Source organism: Orbicella faveolata, unplaced genomic scaffold (genome assembly GCF_042242905.1).
Source record: "Orbicella faveolata isolate gen_17 unplaced genomic scaffold, um_ofav_v1 contig_12, whole genome shotgun sequence".
Classification (NCBI taxonomy): domain Eukaryota; kingdom Metazoa; phylum Cnidaria; class Anthozoa; order Scleractinia; family Merulinidae; genus Orbicella; species Orbicella faveolata.
Window position 1 is genome coordinate 32944098 of NW_028301539.1, and position 19691 is coordinate 32963788.

The 19691-nt window shown below is 38.7% G+C and overlaps 2 protein-coding genes across 2 annotated transcripts; both read left to right on the plus strand.

The window, feature by feature from the left end:
* The first annotated feature begins 1154 nt into the window (after positions 1-1154).
* On the plus strand, positions 1155-9243 carry LOC110064587 (uncharacterized). The gene is made up of 12 exons (XM_020771651.2): positions 1155-1373; positions 2805-2941; positions 3281-3344; positions 3776-3919; positions 4466-4570; positions 5047-5157; positions 5250-5384; positions 6305-6400; positions 7578-7615; positions 7741-7801; positions 8385-8601; positions 9053-9243. Exons 1-12 carry the CDS (start codon positions 1253-1255, stop codon positions 9066-9068), a joined length of 1245 nt encoding a protein of 414 aa, XP_020627310.2. The 5' UTR covers positions 1155-1252; the 3' UTR covers positions 9069-9243.
* A 3511-nt stretch (positions 9244-12754) lies between these two features.
* On the plus strand, positions 12755-19651 carry LOC110064643 (GPN-loop GTPase 2-like). Its single transcript, XM_020771720.2, has 5 exons — positions 12755-13251; positions 15210-15366; positions 17073-17233; positions 17985-18121; positions 18384-19651. The coding sequence occupies exons 1-5, from the start codon at positions 12859-12861 to the stop codon at positions 18433-18435; spliced, it is 900 nt and encodes a 299-aa protein (XP_020627379.2). The 5' UTR covers positions 12755-12858; the 3' UTR covers positions 18436-19651.
* The last annotated feature ends 40 nt before the right edge of the window (positions 19652-19691 follow it).

Sequence of the window (19691 nt, forward strand, 5' to 3'; positions counted from 1 at the left end):
TGTTTGTTTGCCCTAAACTTTTGCAACGCTTTACTCTGAAGGGAGCGAAAAATAATTCTTTTTTTAACTGAGAGACGCCATCAATTCAAAGTGCACATATATATATATTTTTTGGTTTTCCTGTTGTAAACTCACTCCGAGATGACCTTTGTTTGTTATGAAATGCGTGAGCCGCTACCTTGAAAAAGAATTTATCATTCAAATGGCCAAGCAAATAAAAAAGCTTTTTCGGCTTGTTTTTAGAATGGAGTGATGTAATACCCAAGGGGAGTGTATGTTTTCATTTTTTGAACTACATTCCATCACACACCAAATTTAAAAGCCATTATCAATGCGACAGTAAATGTTTGACTGATCTGTATGTTTTATACACATTTGAAGGATGGCATAAAATTGTTTTCAAACTAGAGATGACAACAGTAACGATTATAGTACAAAGAAAATAGCCTCCGTTTCCACGCAGTTCCAAAAGCGTCGATACGTATGTATTGTTTTTTGGGTACCTGGTCTTATGGCTTGAAAATTCTGAAGGTACGCAAGCGTAAAAAATATGTTTTGTGGCTTGTTTTGAAAAGAGTGATGTAATACTCTAGGGACGGAACGAACTTTTTCTATTTTCAAACTAAATGTCATTACACAGGTCTAAATTTGAGACTCAGTCTCAATCCATGGTTTTAAGTCGAAAAAACCTCAGAATTTGACGACGTTTAACATCAGACGATGGCATAGAAAATATTTTCGAAGCAAGCGAGTCTCCAAACTCATTTATTGGTTTCAAAAGGGTGCAAGATTGTGCAAGTTCATGTTAGATTTTTAGCCTTTTGTCCACCGAAATAAAACAAAGATTTGCTTTTGTTTTAATTTTGGCCACTTTTGTTCTGGTGGCACCGCATCAGAATTTTTTTCATTTAAATTCATTGAAAGCACTGTGCATTAGATGAAGCATCAAAACAATGCCATCGACAAGTTACAAGGACAGTCAAATCGAGATGGCACTCGCGATGTTGAACAACTATTCATTTCTTTTGCATTCCAGCTTATTAATTCAGTCGTAGGTAGGCAGCTCTTTTGTCCAGGCTAATTAACTTGGTTTCAGCTAACAATGGCCATTCAACCAAGTGTTGAGTATTATGTAATCAAATGCCAGCATAAAAAATGGGCGTTTGATTAATGCGTCCTTCAGTTCTAGGGACCGGGTGTTAAAGGACACTCCAGAGCTGCTTTCCAACTACGATTCACTCCAAACACCGCAATGAAGACTCTTCTGGTCGCTTTGTTCTTCTGCCAAGTCGTGGTGAAAAGTTATTCACTTTCGCGTTTTGAGGACGTGACGGCTGCGAAATTGACGGAGTTAAAACGGGAATGGAAAGAAGGTTAGTATTTATGAAAATTAAGCAATGGTCGAATTGTGTTCGAGCTGCTGAATTTTTGTCGAATAGTTTATAAGCCGAGGCCTTCTAGGATAAAACTTCGATGGAATTTATAAAGACGTTGGCGAGTTTTGCAAGTTTTGTTGGTTATTATCAATCAAGGAGAAGTATTAGATTATTAGATATCTGGCAGACCAGGTGCAGGTGAAAACAATTACAGTTAATATGTTTAAAATCTACAGAGTTTAACGAGGATATCGTTCACCCGGGCGTTAACCGTAATTTCAGCGTTATCCGTCACTTATTACAGTTCAGCTATCGTCGAGGACTTGTGTCCAAATTCAAACCAATTGCTATAAACATCCTTGAAGAAAAAAAACGCGCGCCAGTTGACCAAAATCTCGAATATAAGCCAGCCGGCCACAACGAAATAAACTGATTGTAACCGACAGGTACATAAATGAAACAAAATTTTGAGCAAGACACCTTTCTAATCTGTTAGTTTTCTTGAAGTTTTTCATATTTTTATTTATGGTAATAGGACTTTGGTCCCAGCTCCACCTCATTGTCGTTTCTCAGTCAAATTATCCGGGTCAAAAATTCATAATCTTGTTGAGCAACATATTAAGAAAAGAAAGAAATTACTTTATCAATTACCAGTCCTTAGAAAAAGAGGGCATGTGTGCATTTTCAACAGAGTACGCCATCAAGAGACAATGATGAATCACACGCGCGAATCAGTTGTCCCTAGCGGACACGCACGTTCCACGCGCAAGATCCTATGAAACCTTCCGCCACGCAACTTGCTAAGAGGAACATGTCCACATCCCCATTCGAACTTCGACTCGCTTTATTCGTTTGAAAATTGGTTCAATGAAGTGTTAAAAGAAAAGTCCAAATTTGAAATACAGGGATTCACTCTGAAAAACGATGGAAAAAGTGGTAGCTTTTCGAGCGAGTATTCGCGCGAAATCAGCGCAAGAAAACACGTCTTAGATTGACAAGGCCTTCCACTCAGACCTTTTTTATGCTCGACTGTAGTTCATTACTGATTCAGTAAAAACCCATGACTGAACTAAACAGTATATATTTCCAACTGGTCAGTGAAATTACTAAATATGCGCTAAAGTTAGAAGATCTGTAATTAAAGCAATTGCATGATAGCTGAAAAACATTCAGGCCTCGATGTGAACAGGATTTCCAACCATGATCATAACCTTTGTGACTTGTTACTGTTGCGTTGCTCTCTCGCCCCAAAGGGTATGGTTTTTAGCCTTTTTGGTCAGAAATAGGGTATCGATTTTGGCCATTTTGGTCTCAAACGGGGTAAGGACTTTGGGAAGCGGGCCACACACTCCCACCCCGGGGTGCTCTACACTAGCGTGAGCGGCTACATATTTTTGTTAACAAACTGTTGTTTGTTTTCTTTCATAGTCGAGGAGTCCAACTCAAAACTAACGGCAAAACTTGCAGAGCTCTTTGATGAAGGAGAAAAAGGATCTGGAGTGGAACCTGGTCCTGGACCGTTAGAGGAAGAGGAATTGAAAGCCCTCCATGAAATTGTTGACGCGGTAAGACTGACTCGCTAAATAGTTCCGAGATCGACGGGATAATAATGGGAAGCTTGAATACTTTTATAACCGTGGCTTATTGGTGATATTACAATTTGTGGTCGGTAGCTAACCAAAGTAAACACACACAGAAACGTTAAGTACAATAAATGAAAATAAGGAGATTAGCATTAAATAAATTATACGACTGTATTATCCTACGACTAACTGCACTAAAAATACCGATATTTGTTTGAAGTCATTAGCAAAATCTTTTCCATACTTGAAAAGAAATAGACAAACTTGCCCTGATTTCAATTTGCTACGCCTGTCATAAAAAAATATGTTATTCACTTTCAGCTTCGTAAGCACCTCATACCTACAGTCGTTAAGGCCTCAAAACAAAGAGATGAGGAGAGTAAAGGTACGTAAGTCATTCACTTCAAAATTGCCCATAGGACAAGGCCATACTTGAAGCAAATTTGTTGTAGCAGTAGCAAATGAACAAATTTCAGCTTATAGGGTATTGGACACTGTGGCCCGGCCGTAAGTAAGAATTTCGCCTTACCCTGTAGTTTGGATGGCTGTTCAAGTCAGGGTGGCCCTAGTTCAGTGGCTGGTGTCAATAGAGGCCGCGGGTAGTTTGTTTGTGAGCTAAAACTTGGTCTAAATGCCAACAATAAGAGAAGATCCTTAATTTTGTTCTTGAGCCAGTTTTGAATGTATAACTTTTTTTCCCCGGCATGATTCGTGAGCATTACTGAGGACAGGTTAGGCTTACATTGTGCTTTTATTTAGTGAGACAAGGAGATCATTAGCTCGTCTGGGTAACTTTACCATTCTATACATTTTCAGAATATGCTGGCAAATTGGTGGAATTGTTGAAAGGCGATGCCGACAGAAAGGAATTAAAGCAAGCACTTGGTAAAACTGTGATAGAAATGCACGGAAAGTGCGACAAGATCCAGGCAGGCTTCCTGAAATTGGCGAATGAATCAGGTGAGTAACCCTGTTTACCGGTTGCCAAACGTTCTTCTAGTATATAGCTTGTAAGAATTTGATCATTTATCCCTTAAGACACTTGTATCTTCTACTACATAATTTTGTTTTTTCTCCCTAACTGCCTGAATGTTTAGCGCTTTATTGTGACAGAACGAAATCAACTAAAATTTATTGTTGATAATACTTGCAAATTTTGTAAAAGAAGCGAGCATCTTCATTTTGCACTTGCAGATTTCGTATCAGGAGTTGTTGCTGTTGTTGTTGTTTTTTTTAATCTCCCACCGAGGAATTATTTGATAGTGCGTTTTTTTGGCGGATTTGCTTTAGAAGTGGTCAAACATCAACATCGTATATTGCATGAGCATGTTTGGTCGAGTAGCAGCTCTTTAATAATTTCCCTCAAATCGATCAATTGGTTGGGTGTTCCAAAGAAATAAAGTGACAACGATCTTCATGCTCGAGTTTTCATCCAATTAGAATTTCTTTACTATCGCGGCCATCTGAATCTAACCAAATGTGTCATATTGCGTTCTCGTTCCTCAGGCTTGTTGAGTCATTTGAAAGAGAAACTGGGATCAGATGAAGAAGAGAATGAATTGGAAAAAATAAAAGAATTGCTCCAAAGTGATGAAGAAAACGATTTCTTTGGTAAGTTCTTTGCATATAAGACAGATACTAGTGGGCTCAACACTTAATATTTAGTTATCCGTAGTTTCCTTGGGCCCTGTAGGTCGTTTTATAACCGATAAAATTATGTCTTCTCAATCGAAGACGTTTTTTTTTTTATCAAACACCTCAAGACAGTGTTTGATCACATGTCCAAACTCCTCGAAGTTCGTCAAAAAATACTCCGCTACGCGTCGTATTTTAAACTCTCTTCTACGTGTTCGGAAATGTGGCCAAACACGGTCTTGTTTCATCTATTACTTCTATTTGTGAGTTAAATGTGACAAAAGAAGGAAAAACGTCTTAGATTTGGGTTGTTAGAGACGTATATCACTGTAAACTTATAACTATACCTAACTGGCTCGTATCTATTTTTCTAAAACTGAAGCTGAGTTTTCAGAATATTTTACAACTTCAATTTGAAAAAAAGAGATGATTTTAATATTTTATTTTGACAGAGGCGTTGGAGAAAATGGGATCAAACGGCAAAAGTGCTAATCAAGCTTTAAAAGCCTTCATAATCATAAATAAACTGTTTTCGAAGGCCACTTGCGGAAATCCAGCTAACGGTATGAAATTATGTTATCATTGTAGCAGCCCCAAACTTATTATCTCAGACTTATTACCTCATATTCACCCTAAACTTTTGTTATCTTAACAGCATTGGTCGACCGAATTGATGAAAGAATAAGCGGAGAAGACCCAGCTGATCCCTTCCCTGATCTACCAGCCAGAATCATTTCATTGCTCGGCCTGGGTGATATCAAACCTCCAAAAGCATGCAAAAAGCGTAAGGGTAAGTCATGGTTTCATCGTCTCTTTAAAACTAACCTTTTCCACCATTCAACTCGCAAAAGTTAATGGAAGCAGGGATGGTGCAGTGGTGAAAGCGCTCGCCTCCCACCAATGTCGCCCGGGTTCGATTCTAGCCCTTTGCCATATGTGGGTTGAGTTTGTTGTTGGTTACCGCCGTGCTCCGAGGGTTTTTTCCCGGGGTACTCCGGTTTTCCTGCTGCCTAAAAAAATCAACATTTCCAAATTCCAATTTGACCAAGAGAGAGGGCCCGCATGAAAACCAGCGAAGGCTGATGTCTAAATGTTACAATTTAAAGCTCACATGGCAGATATCTCGAATGATAATGAAAAGAAATACTGAAAGTTATTTTGGTGATTGATTGGTATTGTGTTTAGGAAATAGTTACAGGGCGGCTGTTTTGGAGAGAATAACTCCTGCGAATGTACTTTGACGAATAACATATTTAAATGATAACATATAACATATCATATTTTAATAATAACATAATCATATGAGTTCCCCGAGCGGGCAAGATGAACCAGATGCTGTCTTGTGATTTGCTCCGGATTGCCCGCTGTATCCCGTAAGAACTGTATTACATGTAATAAATCCGGCTTTATTGACTAAGTGTCGGGTCAAGACGGATAAATATTGGCCATGATATGTTCTTGCGTGTTCATGTGCCTCCACTGCGACTCAGTCTATAAAAACAAGGTCGTGACTAGTATCCAGCCATCTTGACCTCACACTTGGTCAATAAGAAAGCTTATCAACCTAGCAAGTGGTTACATGGATTTATAGGAAGTCACGCAAATCTCTTTTGATTGAATCACAACGGATGTAACGAGCTGAATTAATTAACAAAATCGATCTTTTCTGCACGATTTCTAACGTTTGCCGTTATGTTTCTTGCCGGGCAGCTTTGGCGGAAAAAAATGACCAGACTCCAGATTCTCCTAAAGAGAAAATGCTCAGGCTCTTCCTTCAAGCGCCCAAGGATATCCTTTGCAAAGATGGTAGGTATCTGTAGTGAAATTCAGGCTGGAGAGGAAGAAGACATTCTACTTCTCTCATGTCTTGGGTATTTTCAGCATTTTTTTCAAAGTAAGACGTAACATGTCATGAAGTAACATAAATAACTAAAATAAATAAATAAATCGCTTTAGTTAAGTGTCAAAGCGTTTAGTGTTACTGTACTAATTATGGACACTGAAATAAGCAAACAAATACTATAAATTAAACAGAAAATTGTTAAAAACCCCAACTGGTGGGAGGTTGACCAGTTGGCTATTTCCAAAGCGTTGAGGAGTTGAATCTGGGACCACCAAACACAAATCTATCTAGTGGCAAAGGGCCACGCTACCTCCACATGCCAACATGTAATCAAGGTAACATCATCATCTTCTTCATCGAAGTAACATCTCATCATCACCGTCATCACCATCATCGGATCTCTGCACGATAATGTTTATAAACATTTTAAGTCTCACTCGATGGAATGCAAATCGATGTTATTCGTTACGAAGCACACACCTTATCTTTGAGGCCTTTCAAATTCTTTTTCCGACCGCTTCAGTTGATTTTTACAGCCGCGAAGTTGTTTCATCTACTGACATGAATAGGAACGAAGCATGAAGCTTCGACCACTTCGCATTCATAATAGCGGTTGTTTTGAAACTTTGAATTTACTTCATGTAAGTAGTCGCGAATTGTGTTACATTTTGTGATGTCTTACATGAACAAAACAAAAAAACGGAAACAAACTCTCGAGAGTGCCCAGCATGGACTGGAAATCATCTTAAATTAGTATAGATTTTTGCTCTTTTATTCTGACGTTTTCTCTTTTATTTTAGTTTCGATTTACTAGACAGTGTCTGAGCACAAAAACTTCGCAAAAATACTCCGCCTCGCGTTGTATTTTCCACTCTCCTCGCGGGGTTTGGAAATGTGGTCAAACACGGACTTTCGTGTTTGACATAGTTTTTCAATTATCCGTTTATTGGTGGGTTCTTTTGATGGTTGGCTGGTTGGATTGCTCGCTCATCCGTCCATTCACCCAGCCGTCTGTCCATCTCTCTGTCTGTCGGAACTTCCAGCAGTCCATATGTTTGCATGGTTTGTTTGTTTGTTCATTTATCCATTTATGACGTTATCTTTCCACATATTAAATTATTTCTGTTTTTTTTTTCATAGTACCTGTTGCCAAACGTTACCTGGATATCATTATGAAGGTTTTATTTGACTACAAATATTGTTTTTATTTTATTGCATGCAAATGACTTGATACAAACCCAGACCACCTGTGAAGACAAAAAGCATAGTTGTAGGCATAATTCTGATTTCATTAATTTTACAGGCAAACGAACTTGGCAAAAAGATCGGTTTCCTAAAGACTGTGGACACAGCGGAACAATTCGGTTTGTATTTACTTTCCATCTGTAACTTTGCACACTCACAAACTCTCTCTGGCCAGCAGCTTCAGTTCAGACAGCAGAATTTCCTTTAACTTTCCGACTGTTTGATGAATATATCAGATACATTTTTTTTTTCGCAAAGGATTTTCTTGGTAGCCAGCCCAGGCCTGGTTGATGTCAATTTCTTTCAAAGGCATCTTTGTAAAGTGAAAAAAAAAAAGGGTCCTAGCTAGATTTCTTTTTCTTGTAAACTCCTGAATTGACTATGGGAGAATAGCCAACGATTGACTATGGGCGAATAGTCATGGAATCCATGTAGACCAAGTCTCCTGTTATCCCCACTTGTATATGTTCTACCGCAATAAAGCACTTGCAATCACATTTGATTACTTTGCTGTAACGCATCAAACTACTTAAATACCTATCACATGGGGCTAGCGGGCTCTTTTTATGTCTCAGCCTCGATGTTGTAGAAGTCTAAGATGCTTGTCTTCTTTCGTTTTCGTTTTCTTTTTTTCTTTTTCGTTTTCGTCTTCTACGTTGTTGCGTACTGTTCTTAATTTGCGTGTATGTGCCCGTTTTACAGCCCGAATTAAGAAGATCAAAAACCTCATCGGGCAAGGTCGTTATGCAGAGGCGGCCATGCTAGTGGGCGAAACGGCCTTGGAGGATCTCAGAAAAGGACTACTGATTGGTCTGACCGTGAAGAAGACAAAGAGGTTGCCTAAGCTGAAACCGACACTGCCATTGCCGTTCAAACCCAAGGGACCCAAAGAGCTATTTGACTTGGACAACATGATGAGGTTTGTGGATCTTTGCGACCTTAAGTTTAAGAAATCAGAGATCAAGAGCATTTTAGCAGGAATTCAATGCTTTCTCCGCTTGAAAGAAGTCTAGCAAATGACATAAAAAAAAATCCGCACGATTACGTAACTTTAAATAGATCCGCCCACGATCAATGCCTTTTATTGGTGGTTACTTCTGAGCGAGAATTCAAAATTCAATTTGGGAACGAGAGCAGAATTTCAAGACAACGAAATATAAATAAATGAGAACTTGTAGCATATATATTTACACATAGTAGAGTGTCCAGCTTATCAGATGAAATATCCCGGCAACTATGCCTGTGCGTTGGAGCTTTTTACTAATCGCTGGATATGTTTAATCACTGAATGCGATTTCTCGAGATCTAAAAGTTTTAGTACCGGATACTTCTGTTTCATCTAACGTTTTGTGTCCCTGATTTATTTTCAGTGCGAGAAGACAGTGATGCCAATATCAAGCAAGCACTATGATTTTGCACTACATGCGGTTTGATGTGACAAGCCACGACAAGTCCATGATAATTTCATAATTTTCGGCGTTTTTGTACGTATACATGTATAAACTTATATCGGAACCTGATCGTTCGAAATGAGCGTAAAATAAAATACAAAGAAACATGATATTACCTGGTTTATTGATGCCTATGTTACGTTCAGTTCGATGCACCATGTGAGAACATAGAGAAAGTCCCTCTACCTTTTAAAGAGTAGATCTGTTCTTTTCGGTTCTCGCGTTTACTTATCTTATCTAGATCAGAATAGCCCAGAACAAGAGACTTAGATAGTCTCTTGCCCAGAAACAGTCTGTAATAGAGACGATTAATTCCTCAGCAAACAGCAATTGGTGTCGATCTTTTCAGAGTTCAGAACATCTGACGTTAAAAACTTCCTTAATGACTCTTTCAGTTTACTCCCCCGAAATGAGACGCTAGTGCATATATCACATATCAGTAAATATGCTTATACTCTAATCACCCTGAAACGATTATAAGATATTTTGTAACTAATTTTAATAAACACAAACACACATCAGGGGCGGGCATCTCGTTTATTGATGCCTGCAGTGAATAAACAATAAAGCAAAGTTGAAAGAGATGCTTTCGAGTGGGTCTTGCATAACTTACAAAATCCTAAATAGCCTAATAGCCCCTAGGGATTCATCATACCTGCAAGCACGCCAAAAGTACCTCTACGGTTAACACGAATCATACATTATAAACATACTCCAGTGTCATTAGCGAAACGTTACAAAATATATTTTTTCACGTGATCATCATCATCATCATCATCATCATCTTCATCAACTTTTTTAAATTGGGGGCATTTACTTAGTTAATTAATTGGGGGCTAATTCCACTAGAGTATGTTCATTATGTATGATTCGTGTTAACTGTAGAAGTACTTAAGACGTGCTTGCTGGTACGATGAATCCTTAGGGGCAAGAGCTAGCTAGGGGCTAGTAGGCTATTTGGGATTGTATAAGTAATGTAAGAGCCACCGTAGATCTATACCATATCTTTCAACCTTGCTTTACTGAATTTTTTGTTTATTTGCTGCTGTACTTTCCTTTTGATGATGAACTACATCAATAAACGAGATGCCCGCGCTTGATGCTGTGATTATGATTACTGCAGATTAATTACAAAATATTTTATAATTGTTCCAGGGTGATTAGATTATGAATGTAATCTCCGACGATTGAGGGACGAATTAGTCAGAAATTATTATTCTGACGGCAGAGCATCACGGGATACTTGGAGACTATATAAAGGTTTGGCGGGAGATTTAAGTCATTCTAAGTTGATCAGACGTGGTGTTCGCCCTCTTTATCTTTTTATGATAATTTTTCGATTACATCAACTTGTGTAAATAATTGTGGAATACCTTTTTCTTAGGGTCTCGTGCTGCTGCAGTAGATAAGGAATACCAGATATTTTTTGGGCCACATATGGCTGGTTTTCAGTGTCACGCAATTCAAAATAGATCAAAATAAAAATCAAGACCGGTCAATAGATAAAGTCCAGAATCTGGGAAATGAAAGAAGGTAAATATGCAAAGATTCTCGTCAAAATTCTGGTCACAGCAATTTTTCTTATGCGAGATATGCGAAGAAATTTTTTCTCCAAATCTATAGAGATTTGTATGGAGACGCCATGCTGGTGCCCATTCGTATGGGCACCAACATGGCGGCCGGAAACCAACAGAAACATCTGTCACTGAGTGACAGATGTCACAAAAAAAAAACCTGAGTGACAGATGTCACTGTCACAAAATTCTGGTCACAGCAATTTTTCTTATGCGAGATATGCGAAGAAATTTTTTCCCCAAATTTATAGAGATTTGTATGGAGACGCCATGCTGGTGCCCATCCGTATGGGCACCAACATGGCGGCCGGAAACCAACAGAAACATCTGTCACTGAGTTTTGCTACAAAAGCGTGAATTTATCCCTCGAGGAACTCTAAAACGTTAAAATAATACTTTCTCTAAGACATGAACTGTTCAGATAGCCAAGTTCCCCGAAATAAGTCACTTTTTTAACCATCATGACAGCTCTCTAGGCCGTCATGTAAATGCCGCGTCACGCAAAAGCTTAGAAATTCAAGCGTAGTGTATCACAAAACCAAGAACCCATTCGGAGCGAAAATTTGTATGAATATTAGTTTTTAGCTGCTCTTATACATCATTTAAGTAAAATCTAGGAAGATCAATAGTTTTGTAGCTCGAATTTTAGTGACGTCACGTGAAAACCAGCTATAAAAGGCGGTTTCCTGGTGGTTTTTCGTATCTTGCGTGGTACAGCTCCTAATTCTTTGAACCGATAGTTAATTTGTGAGGTAAACATTATGGTATGATACGTTGGTATCAGATGACTGACTGACGCATCCTCAATAAACTTTTACCATTAGAGGTAAAAGCAATAGAAAAGCCCTCATCGGGACTTTGATTACTGGCCGCCTAAAGAGGATGGCCGCTTAATAGAGGTTCGAATGTACATCATATAATGTATTCGAAGAATAATGACCTTGAAAATGATTTGAGTAAGATACGGGGATATTGAATGTAGAAATAGCATTAACTCTGAAAAAAACTCCAAGTTCCACTGAGATGGGATTTGAACCCACGACCCTCGGTGATCTAACCAGATACTCTAACCACTGAGCTACTTGAGACTCTATGGTGAGCAAGGGTGACTTTCTAGTCTGTTCAGACGTTTATTTTCTTTTTGCTTCCAGTTATGTTTCTCAGTAGCACGCATTCGGCTATAAACTGAATATAAACTAGAAAAACGAAAGCATATTTACTATATTTACACTTAGTGGAGCGTCCAGCTTTGTGCTTGGAATGCACACGTTGCCGTCAGTCAGTAGAAAAATACGTACCATGATTTGCTACAGTCCCAGATGAAATGTCCCAGCGTCATTCTGTGTCTGTACGTTTCTACGCATTCGGCTTCATGCACCTTCCACAGAGCCAACCCTTTGTGTTTGAGGTTTTTCAAATGCCCTGCGGTTAAAACTTTTGCTTGCGATTTTCACGAACTCAAGACAAAAAGCCATTTCCGAGTTACCTTTTGCCTCTGTATCAAAACGAGGCTCTGTGCGAAACCATTCATAAGTTTTCATATGAAAATGCGTTCCACCAACAGGTTTATTTTAATGGAAATCAAACTCATTTTCAAATGAATGGTTTTGCACTAGGACTCGCGTTTTGAAACAGAGGCACAAGGTAATTCGGAAATGGCCTATTGCCACCTCTCTCCTGGGGCCCGTTTCTCGAAGGTTCCGAAAAGTTTTCTCACCCGAAAAGCCGTAGTCTCCTCCGCAGCCGTTATTAGGGTCGTCACGCAACGCTTCTGCCCCGTTGCGTGACGACCCTAATAACGGCTGTAAAGGAGGAAACTGGAAAAGCCGTAGCAAAATCTCAAACCTTATCACAGCAGAGCTGTTTTATTCACATACTCTTAATATGAACAGAAGTTACTTTCATACAAGAACTTTCAGACGCATACACCTTTCTGTTTTTAGATACTGGTGAACTAAAAATGGCCTTGCAGGCCCGAAAAGTTTTCGAGCCTTTGGCCTGCGGGCGGAACCGTCACAAGTCGTGAGAAGACTGGGTACTTTATTTACCGTTAGTGGTCTGGATACCAAAAAAATAACAAAATGGCGGTGGGAGCGGAGTTTTCTCGCCAGAAGGATTCATCATAGAGAGTTTTTACCGACTTTCTTTAGAATGCCTTCATTTGGACAGATTGTCATTGGCCCACCTGGCTCTGGTAAAAGCACCTTTTGTGCCGGGATGTGCGAATTTTTAACGAACTTGGGACGAAAAGCTGCAGTTGTAAACCTCGATCCTGCCAACGATTCATTGAGCTACAACTGTGCATTGGACATCTCGACACTTGTCACGCTAAACGATGTGATGGAGAACCTCAAGCTAGGTCCGAACGGTGGGCTGATATACTGTATTGAATATCTGGAGAAAAATATTGACTGGCTGGAGAAAAAGCTCAAAGAATTGAAGGGCCATTACTTCTTGTTTGATTGTCCCGGTCAGGTGGAACTTTATACTCATCATACGTCCGTCAGAAATGTCGTCAGGCAGCTGGAAAAGTGGGACTTTAGAGTAAGTGAAACCCGGGGAGACTCAGGTCCAAACCCTTACCCTCCAGCCTGAAAAATTGGGACAGGACCTCCCTGTACAGTCCGCTATAGGGTGCAGGTCCTGTGGGTTTGATTGCAGTCAGAGACCAAATGCAGCTGAGTTCACCACAGATCAAAAAGCAAACTAGATGTACTTGATATGTAGTTTAGATGAACCTTGTTTTCAACTTAAACATATTGTACAGTGTAGCTGCTGCTGACAAGACATTTGCCATTTCGGATTTTCTGATATAAAAGAGACAAGCTGTCAACAACATGACTTGTACCTTTTTCTATAAGTTCTTGATCAGGTCTGACGTTTTGGACACTTGAGATATTTATCATGTCATTTTGACTGCTTTTGGATGAGTGATAAATGACGTCAACTGTTAAGACATTTGGTTGTCATTTGTGGTTTTAAAACATTATTCTGGGGAAGGAAGCTGTTTTAGATAGGTTCTGCAACCATGCTGCTCCTCTGTTGCTGTGAAGCAGGTATATTTTGCAGGTTACAGGTTGCAGGTTGAAATTTAATCATAACTGGAAAACCGCTGACACTAAAAATAATTAATAACCTATACTCGTCAGAGGTTCTTACATAAAGTAGTTGGCGTCTTTCACATAGTGAAAACACGATCTATCCATTGTAAGTACTTATCAATCGACACGCTGATTGCATGAGACCAGTGAAATCTCTTCAAAGCCATCTGGATGGCTGCTCCACAGATGTTTCCAACGATTCCAGATTTGGCTCGGGTCTTCCATCAACAACAGAAGATTGCTACCACAAATGAAGCAAATAAATAAAGAAATGAAATAATATAAGTCTTAAGATTTTAACCGACGGAATATACTAGCACAAGCTCAGTGTACTTTCATTTTGGTACTCACAGGGAAGAAACCAAATTCAGCAGATATTTCAGATGATATTTCAGATGTTTCTTCAAAAACGATAATTCATTGCAGGCTTAAAATAATAGGAATATACCCTCCTCCCATCGCTTCGGCCAGTTTGGCACTTAGGTAGAAGCCACCTTACGGAGTGATTGTAAACAGTGTCATGTAACAGTCACGGTAAGTCTACCACCTGTACGTTTCTTTTAAGTGCCAGTGGTTTTCCAGTTATAATTAAATTTCAACCTGCAACCTGCAACCTGCAAAATATGCCTGCCGCTTGCTGTGTGTCTTGACCATGGGTATCTACACACCCAAATATTGCTTTTGACGGATGTTATTGTGAATAACCACTTTGACCCTACTTGTGTACAGTACCTACATGTCAGCAGACCTATGAGAGAGCAGCCTCTCCTACCTGAAATAATAAGGATTGAAATCCCCCAATCTCAGCACCCATCAGGCTTAGTAATAGTAATCGGACCAAGTGGAGTGCACTTCAGGGAGTAATCAGGCAAGTAAGTTCAAAGTCATACGAGCAAGAAGCATGAGGCCCATTTGAAATCATGAGCATGATTACTCTCTGAATTGTATTGCATGAGGTCCAATTACTAATAAATCGTATCTATAACAAATTTCGAAATTAAAAGATTCTTTGGAGAACTTCGTTTGAACGAAAATGTCAGTAGCGCTCTCCATGAGTTTTAAAAACTGTGGGAAACATTAAGAAGGAAGCCATTAAAGCGTGTGTAATTGACCTGCAAATCACATAGGTATTCAATTACAAAAAGTTGTAATTGAATACCTGTAATTGGTCACCCACATGATTGCACGCCAATTACATGACAAACAGGCATGCAGAGAACCAATCACGAGCAAGAATTTTGTTATAGATACGATTTATGTGGTGTCAGTACAATCAGTATGCGACCATCCTCTACAATATTCTCTTTAATGACACTGTAAGGTACACAGTAAATGAGAATTATGTAATCAGTGAAGACCTTCTTTGTCATGAAATGAAGGTAATACTTTTTCTTCCAACAGCTTGCTGCAGTTCATCTTGTTGACTCACATCACTGTAGCGACCCTACGAAGTTCATCTCGGTTCTTCTCACGTCTTTGTCTACTATGATTCATGTTGAGCTGCCTCACGTCAATGTGTTATCCAAGATTGATCTGGTCGAGCAGTATGGAAAGCTAGGTATGGTACAATGGTACAGATTTTTCCACTCCTAGATACAACACTGTTACTTATGGGAAGCACTCTCTGCATTATGTAGGTCCCAAATTATGGGGCAAACTGTCTATGGCTGACAGATCAGCTAAGACACTGCAGGCTTTTACAAACTATATTCGCAAAAGGGATATAACTTGCTTAATAGACACCGGCTGTAAGGGCTGCATCCTATGCAGCACATAATGCCCTTCAAGTCATGTATTTTTTATTGTATTAATATTAGTATTAGTATAGTTATTTAGCAGTGTCTCCTAATTAGTATGGCGTATTATTTCCAGGCTATAAGGTTTTAGACACTTTAATAAAGTTCTCACTCACTCACTCACATGGGCAACAAAAATAGTCTACACCATTTCAGAAAATGGCACTTTATTTAACCCCCTATTTTATTTCATATTTATCTAGCAATAATTCTCTGATCTCTCCTGTCCTCCAATCCAATGTTGTGTACATGTAGGTTCTGTGGTCTGCATGGTCTTAGAAGTATAAAAAATCAACATTGTCAGGGTGTAGGGAGGAGATGTTTCCAGACACTCAAATGTACATTATGTAGAATTTTACAGTGAAGTGTCTCACACTTTTGTCGCTTAATGGTAGTCATGTACTTGGAATAACTGCAGCTGTATACATGTTTTTGTCTGTTACCTCTCTGAACAAGAACATTTTATTTCTACTACTGTAAACAACTAAAAGAATTTACAAGATTATAATTATAAATAAATAAATAAATAAACAGAACAGTACATACAGTAGTGCGACACCCAAAATAACTGAAAAGCTAAACTAGTTGGGTGACCGTAATTATAATAATTAAAAATGTGAGAGTCAGGAAAGAGGCACAACAAATACATTGGTACACGCAAATATCATAAACTTGGTACAAGATTAAATATACAAAACAAAACAAAATAAATAGATATAAACCATCAAAATATCCCATTCAGTAAAGATTAATAGAGACCAATGAAATGTGAAGTTAGTTCTTTTTTAAATTGATTAGAAGTACAACACTTGAATCTTTCATCGAGTTCATTCCATAATTTAGGTCCATTAAATCGAATATTAAATTTGCCATAATTTGTTCGAATTTTTGGAAGATAGAAAGTAGATCTAGATGCAAAGCAAGTATTTACATTATGTTTACAAGATGTTTCGACAAAAAACGAATCAAAGATCTTTGGTAGTTTGCCAGTATTAAACTGGTGCATGAAAAAGATAGTTTGAGGCTTAATATAATCTTGAAGTTTAATAAGGTTAAGCTTAGCAAACAAAGGACTTGTATGTGCATCCAAATTTGAGAAATGAATGACTGGCTTCTGGCAAACTACAATGTAATTTTTATGTATTGTGTAGGTGTCTTATTGGGGCGAGTTAGCGTTACAACCTTGCGACCGCCTTTTTAGACCGCCATGTTAGACCACCATGTTAGACGGTGGGGGATGGGGGAGGGGAAAAATGAGAACCCTCCCCTATCCTTCCTCTTGCCTATCATTCACCCCCTTGGTAAAACTTTCTTTCTCTCCCCAGTCTTCCACTGCATGAAAAATTCAAGATGGCGGCTGAACTTTTTACGATGTGAGCGCTCGCTCGAAAAAATCTCGCCTGCTCTGCAGGCTAATTATATATGCTTTTTTCAGTTTTTTTTTTAATTCTTTTTTTATTATTATCAGCATTCAACCTAGACTTTTACACAGATGTGTTAGATCTGAATTTTCTATTGGACCACATCAAAGACAATCCATTTACACAGAAATATAAAAAGCTGAATGAAGCTTTGGTTGGTTTAGTGGAGGATTATGGCTTGGTGTCATTTAAAACACTGGATATTCAGGTACACTATTAGTACACTGTAGGTGTGATTAAGAAACCTGTTGACATAGTGCAGCAATGAAATATGGCTTAAGAGAAGTGGCTTGCACTCGACATATTGCAATTTATTTTTTCCCAAGAGGGCACATTAATGAATCCTGCAATGTGGTTGTTTCTTTGTGCAGTCTGGATTTTCCTATCTCTGCCCACAGTTTCAGTAAATTGCCTACGATGTGTGTGTTGAAAAGGTCAACAATTACAAAAGTGATTTGAGAGAGAGGAAATACAATCATAAATAAGTTATTTACTGGCTTAGGGTTGGTCCATGTAGTGAAAGACTGTGACCCTCAGACTTGACAATGCTGCCCTCGGCCTACAGCCTAAGGCAGTATTTTTCAAGAGCTGGCAGTCACAGTTTTTCACTGTATGGTCCTGTCACCATGATCAATTTTGTTCAAAGCTAGGAAAACAGACCAATGTAATGTTTCAGGGAAAAAAAATGTGATATGGATTCTTATTACGAGAATATATCTTTTACAGAAGCAGTTTCTGAATACATGTACATTGACTTATGGAAAGTGAAAATAGCTTCATTGGATTCTCGCCTTAAGCAGAGACCTTACTTAGGGGGATAGGGGTGGGGGAACTCTCACCGACTCTCTGGTCTAAGAGAACAATTATGGGCTCCCTGTATAGATACCTGTCAATTGCAGATCTATGATGCACTGGTTTTAGTTGCTGGTTATGAATTAATTGCAAGCTCCTTTTTACAGTCTAAGGAAAGCATGATTGAGGTGATGAAATCAGTCGATCGAGCTAATGGATATCTCTTTGGTGATCTTGAAGACAACAAGGGAAACTTTAGCCAACTGATGTCCTCTGCTGTAGGAACGGATTTTGAATTCTTCAGGTTAGTTCATGAATACAGCATCAGAAACTCGCGCTGCTCTCTGACCAAGCATGTACATGTAGTGTAAAATGAAATATGAAATGTAAAGAACGAGCGAGTTAAGGAGAATGGGGCCCAGTGAACACTCTTCACATTTCCGCTTGGCCCCATTCCCTCTCGTGCTTTGTGCACGCACAGGAACTAACGTTAGTCGACCTTGTGGGTCAAGATGTTGTCGGGCAACTTTAAGCAACGGTCACAATTTTGCACTGTCTCGTTGCAGAACTGCAGCAATTCAAGAGAAGTACATGGAGGATGAGGACGAAAAGCGATAATCGACATCGAGACGAGAATGAATCTGCTGCTCTTGTTCAAAGGACTTAGTCTTGTCTACTTTATTTGCATTTTTTATAGATGTCTCCGAAGAAAAAAAAACTGCTTTAATGACAAAATCTAATAGGAGGGATGGTCAAGGAAAGAGCGACAAATAAACAAGTCTAAGACTTTCCCTATATCCAAAGATCTAAGCCTTGTCTATACTTTATTTATATTTATTTTGGCTTTGACTCCGAAACAAAAAAATTCTTTTTAATGACATAGAGAACTGTTCGCCGGCAAAGTCTACGTATACTAGGAGGGATGGTCAAGGAAAGAGCGACAAAGTAGTCTAAGACAGAGTTTATTTCCGACAGGCAACATACACAGAGGGCGATCACAGCTTGAGACCTGCATATTGCGTGACGGCCGTTTGTTCGTGTATTGATTTTAATCACCGCACTATCGCAGGTTTAGAAAGCGCCTTTCTCGTTTAAATAACGTGCATTTCAAGGGTTATCGATAGGCACCAAGCGCATGTTCATACAAGGATCTTTGGCGCGTGAATTCGGTTTTGTATGTAGTTATAACTGCGGACTCGGATCAGGCAGTCTGTTATGAATTGCGACTATTTTCAGAGACGTATTGTGTATATATCAAGCTAAAGGACGCTTTAATGTATTGAGACAAAGCTTCGTAAGAAGATAAATGGGTTTCGAGCAGAATTGTGGATGATTTCACTTGCTACAGTTTTACGCCTTCAGTGTTTTGGGTACCCAAAACACTAGGGATTTGTGACAGCGTTCGGGGTAGTTTGGGGGGAGGGACGGGGAATTTTGTTGAATGACGATATTTTGAATGTCCGGGAACTTTCAAAACCTTTGTCATAAAAGAAGGTATGTTATTAAATCACTATGCATGATAGAAGTTGAGTAATTATTATTGTTGAATAAAAATAACTGTGGTTGAAGTTAAACAAATATTGTTGTTGAATGAAAATGATTTTGGTAGAGGCTGAACAATTATTTTTGTTGAATGAAAATCATTTGGGTTGAAGTTGAACAAATATTGTTGTTGAATGAAATTATTTTTGGTTGAAGTTGAACAAATATTATGTTGTTGAATGAAGAGAATTTTGGTTGAAGTTGATTGAAAATGCGTATTGTTGAATATAAATACAAAATGTTGAATATAAATATATGTTGTTGAACACAAATATAAGTTGTTGAATATGAATGTGCAAGTTGTTGAATTTTGCAACATTTGACTAACCATA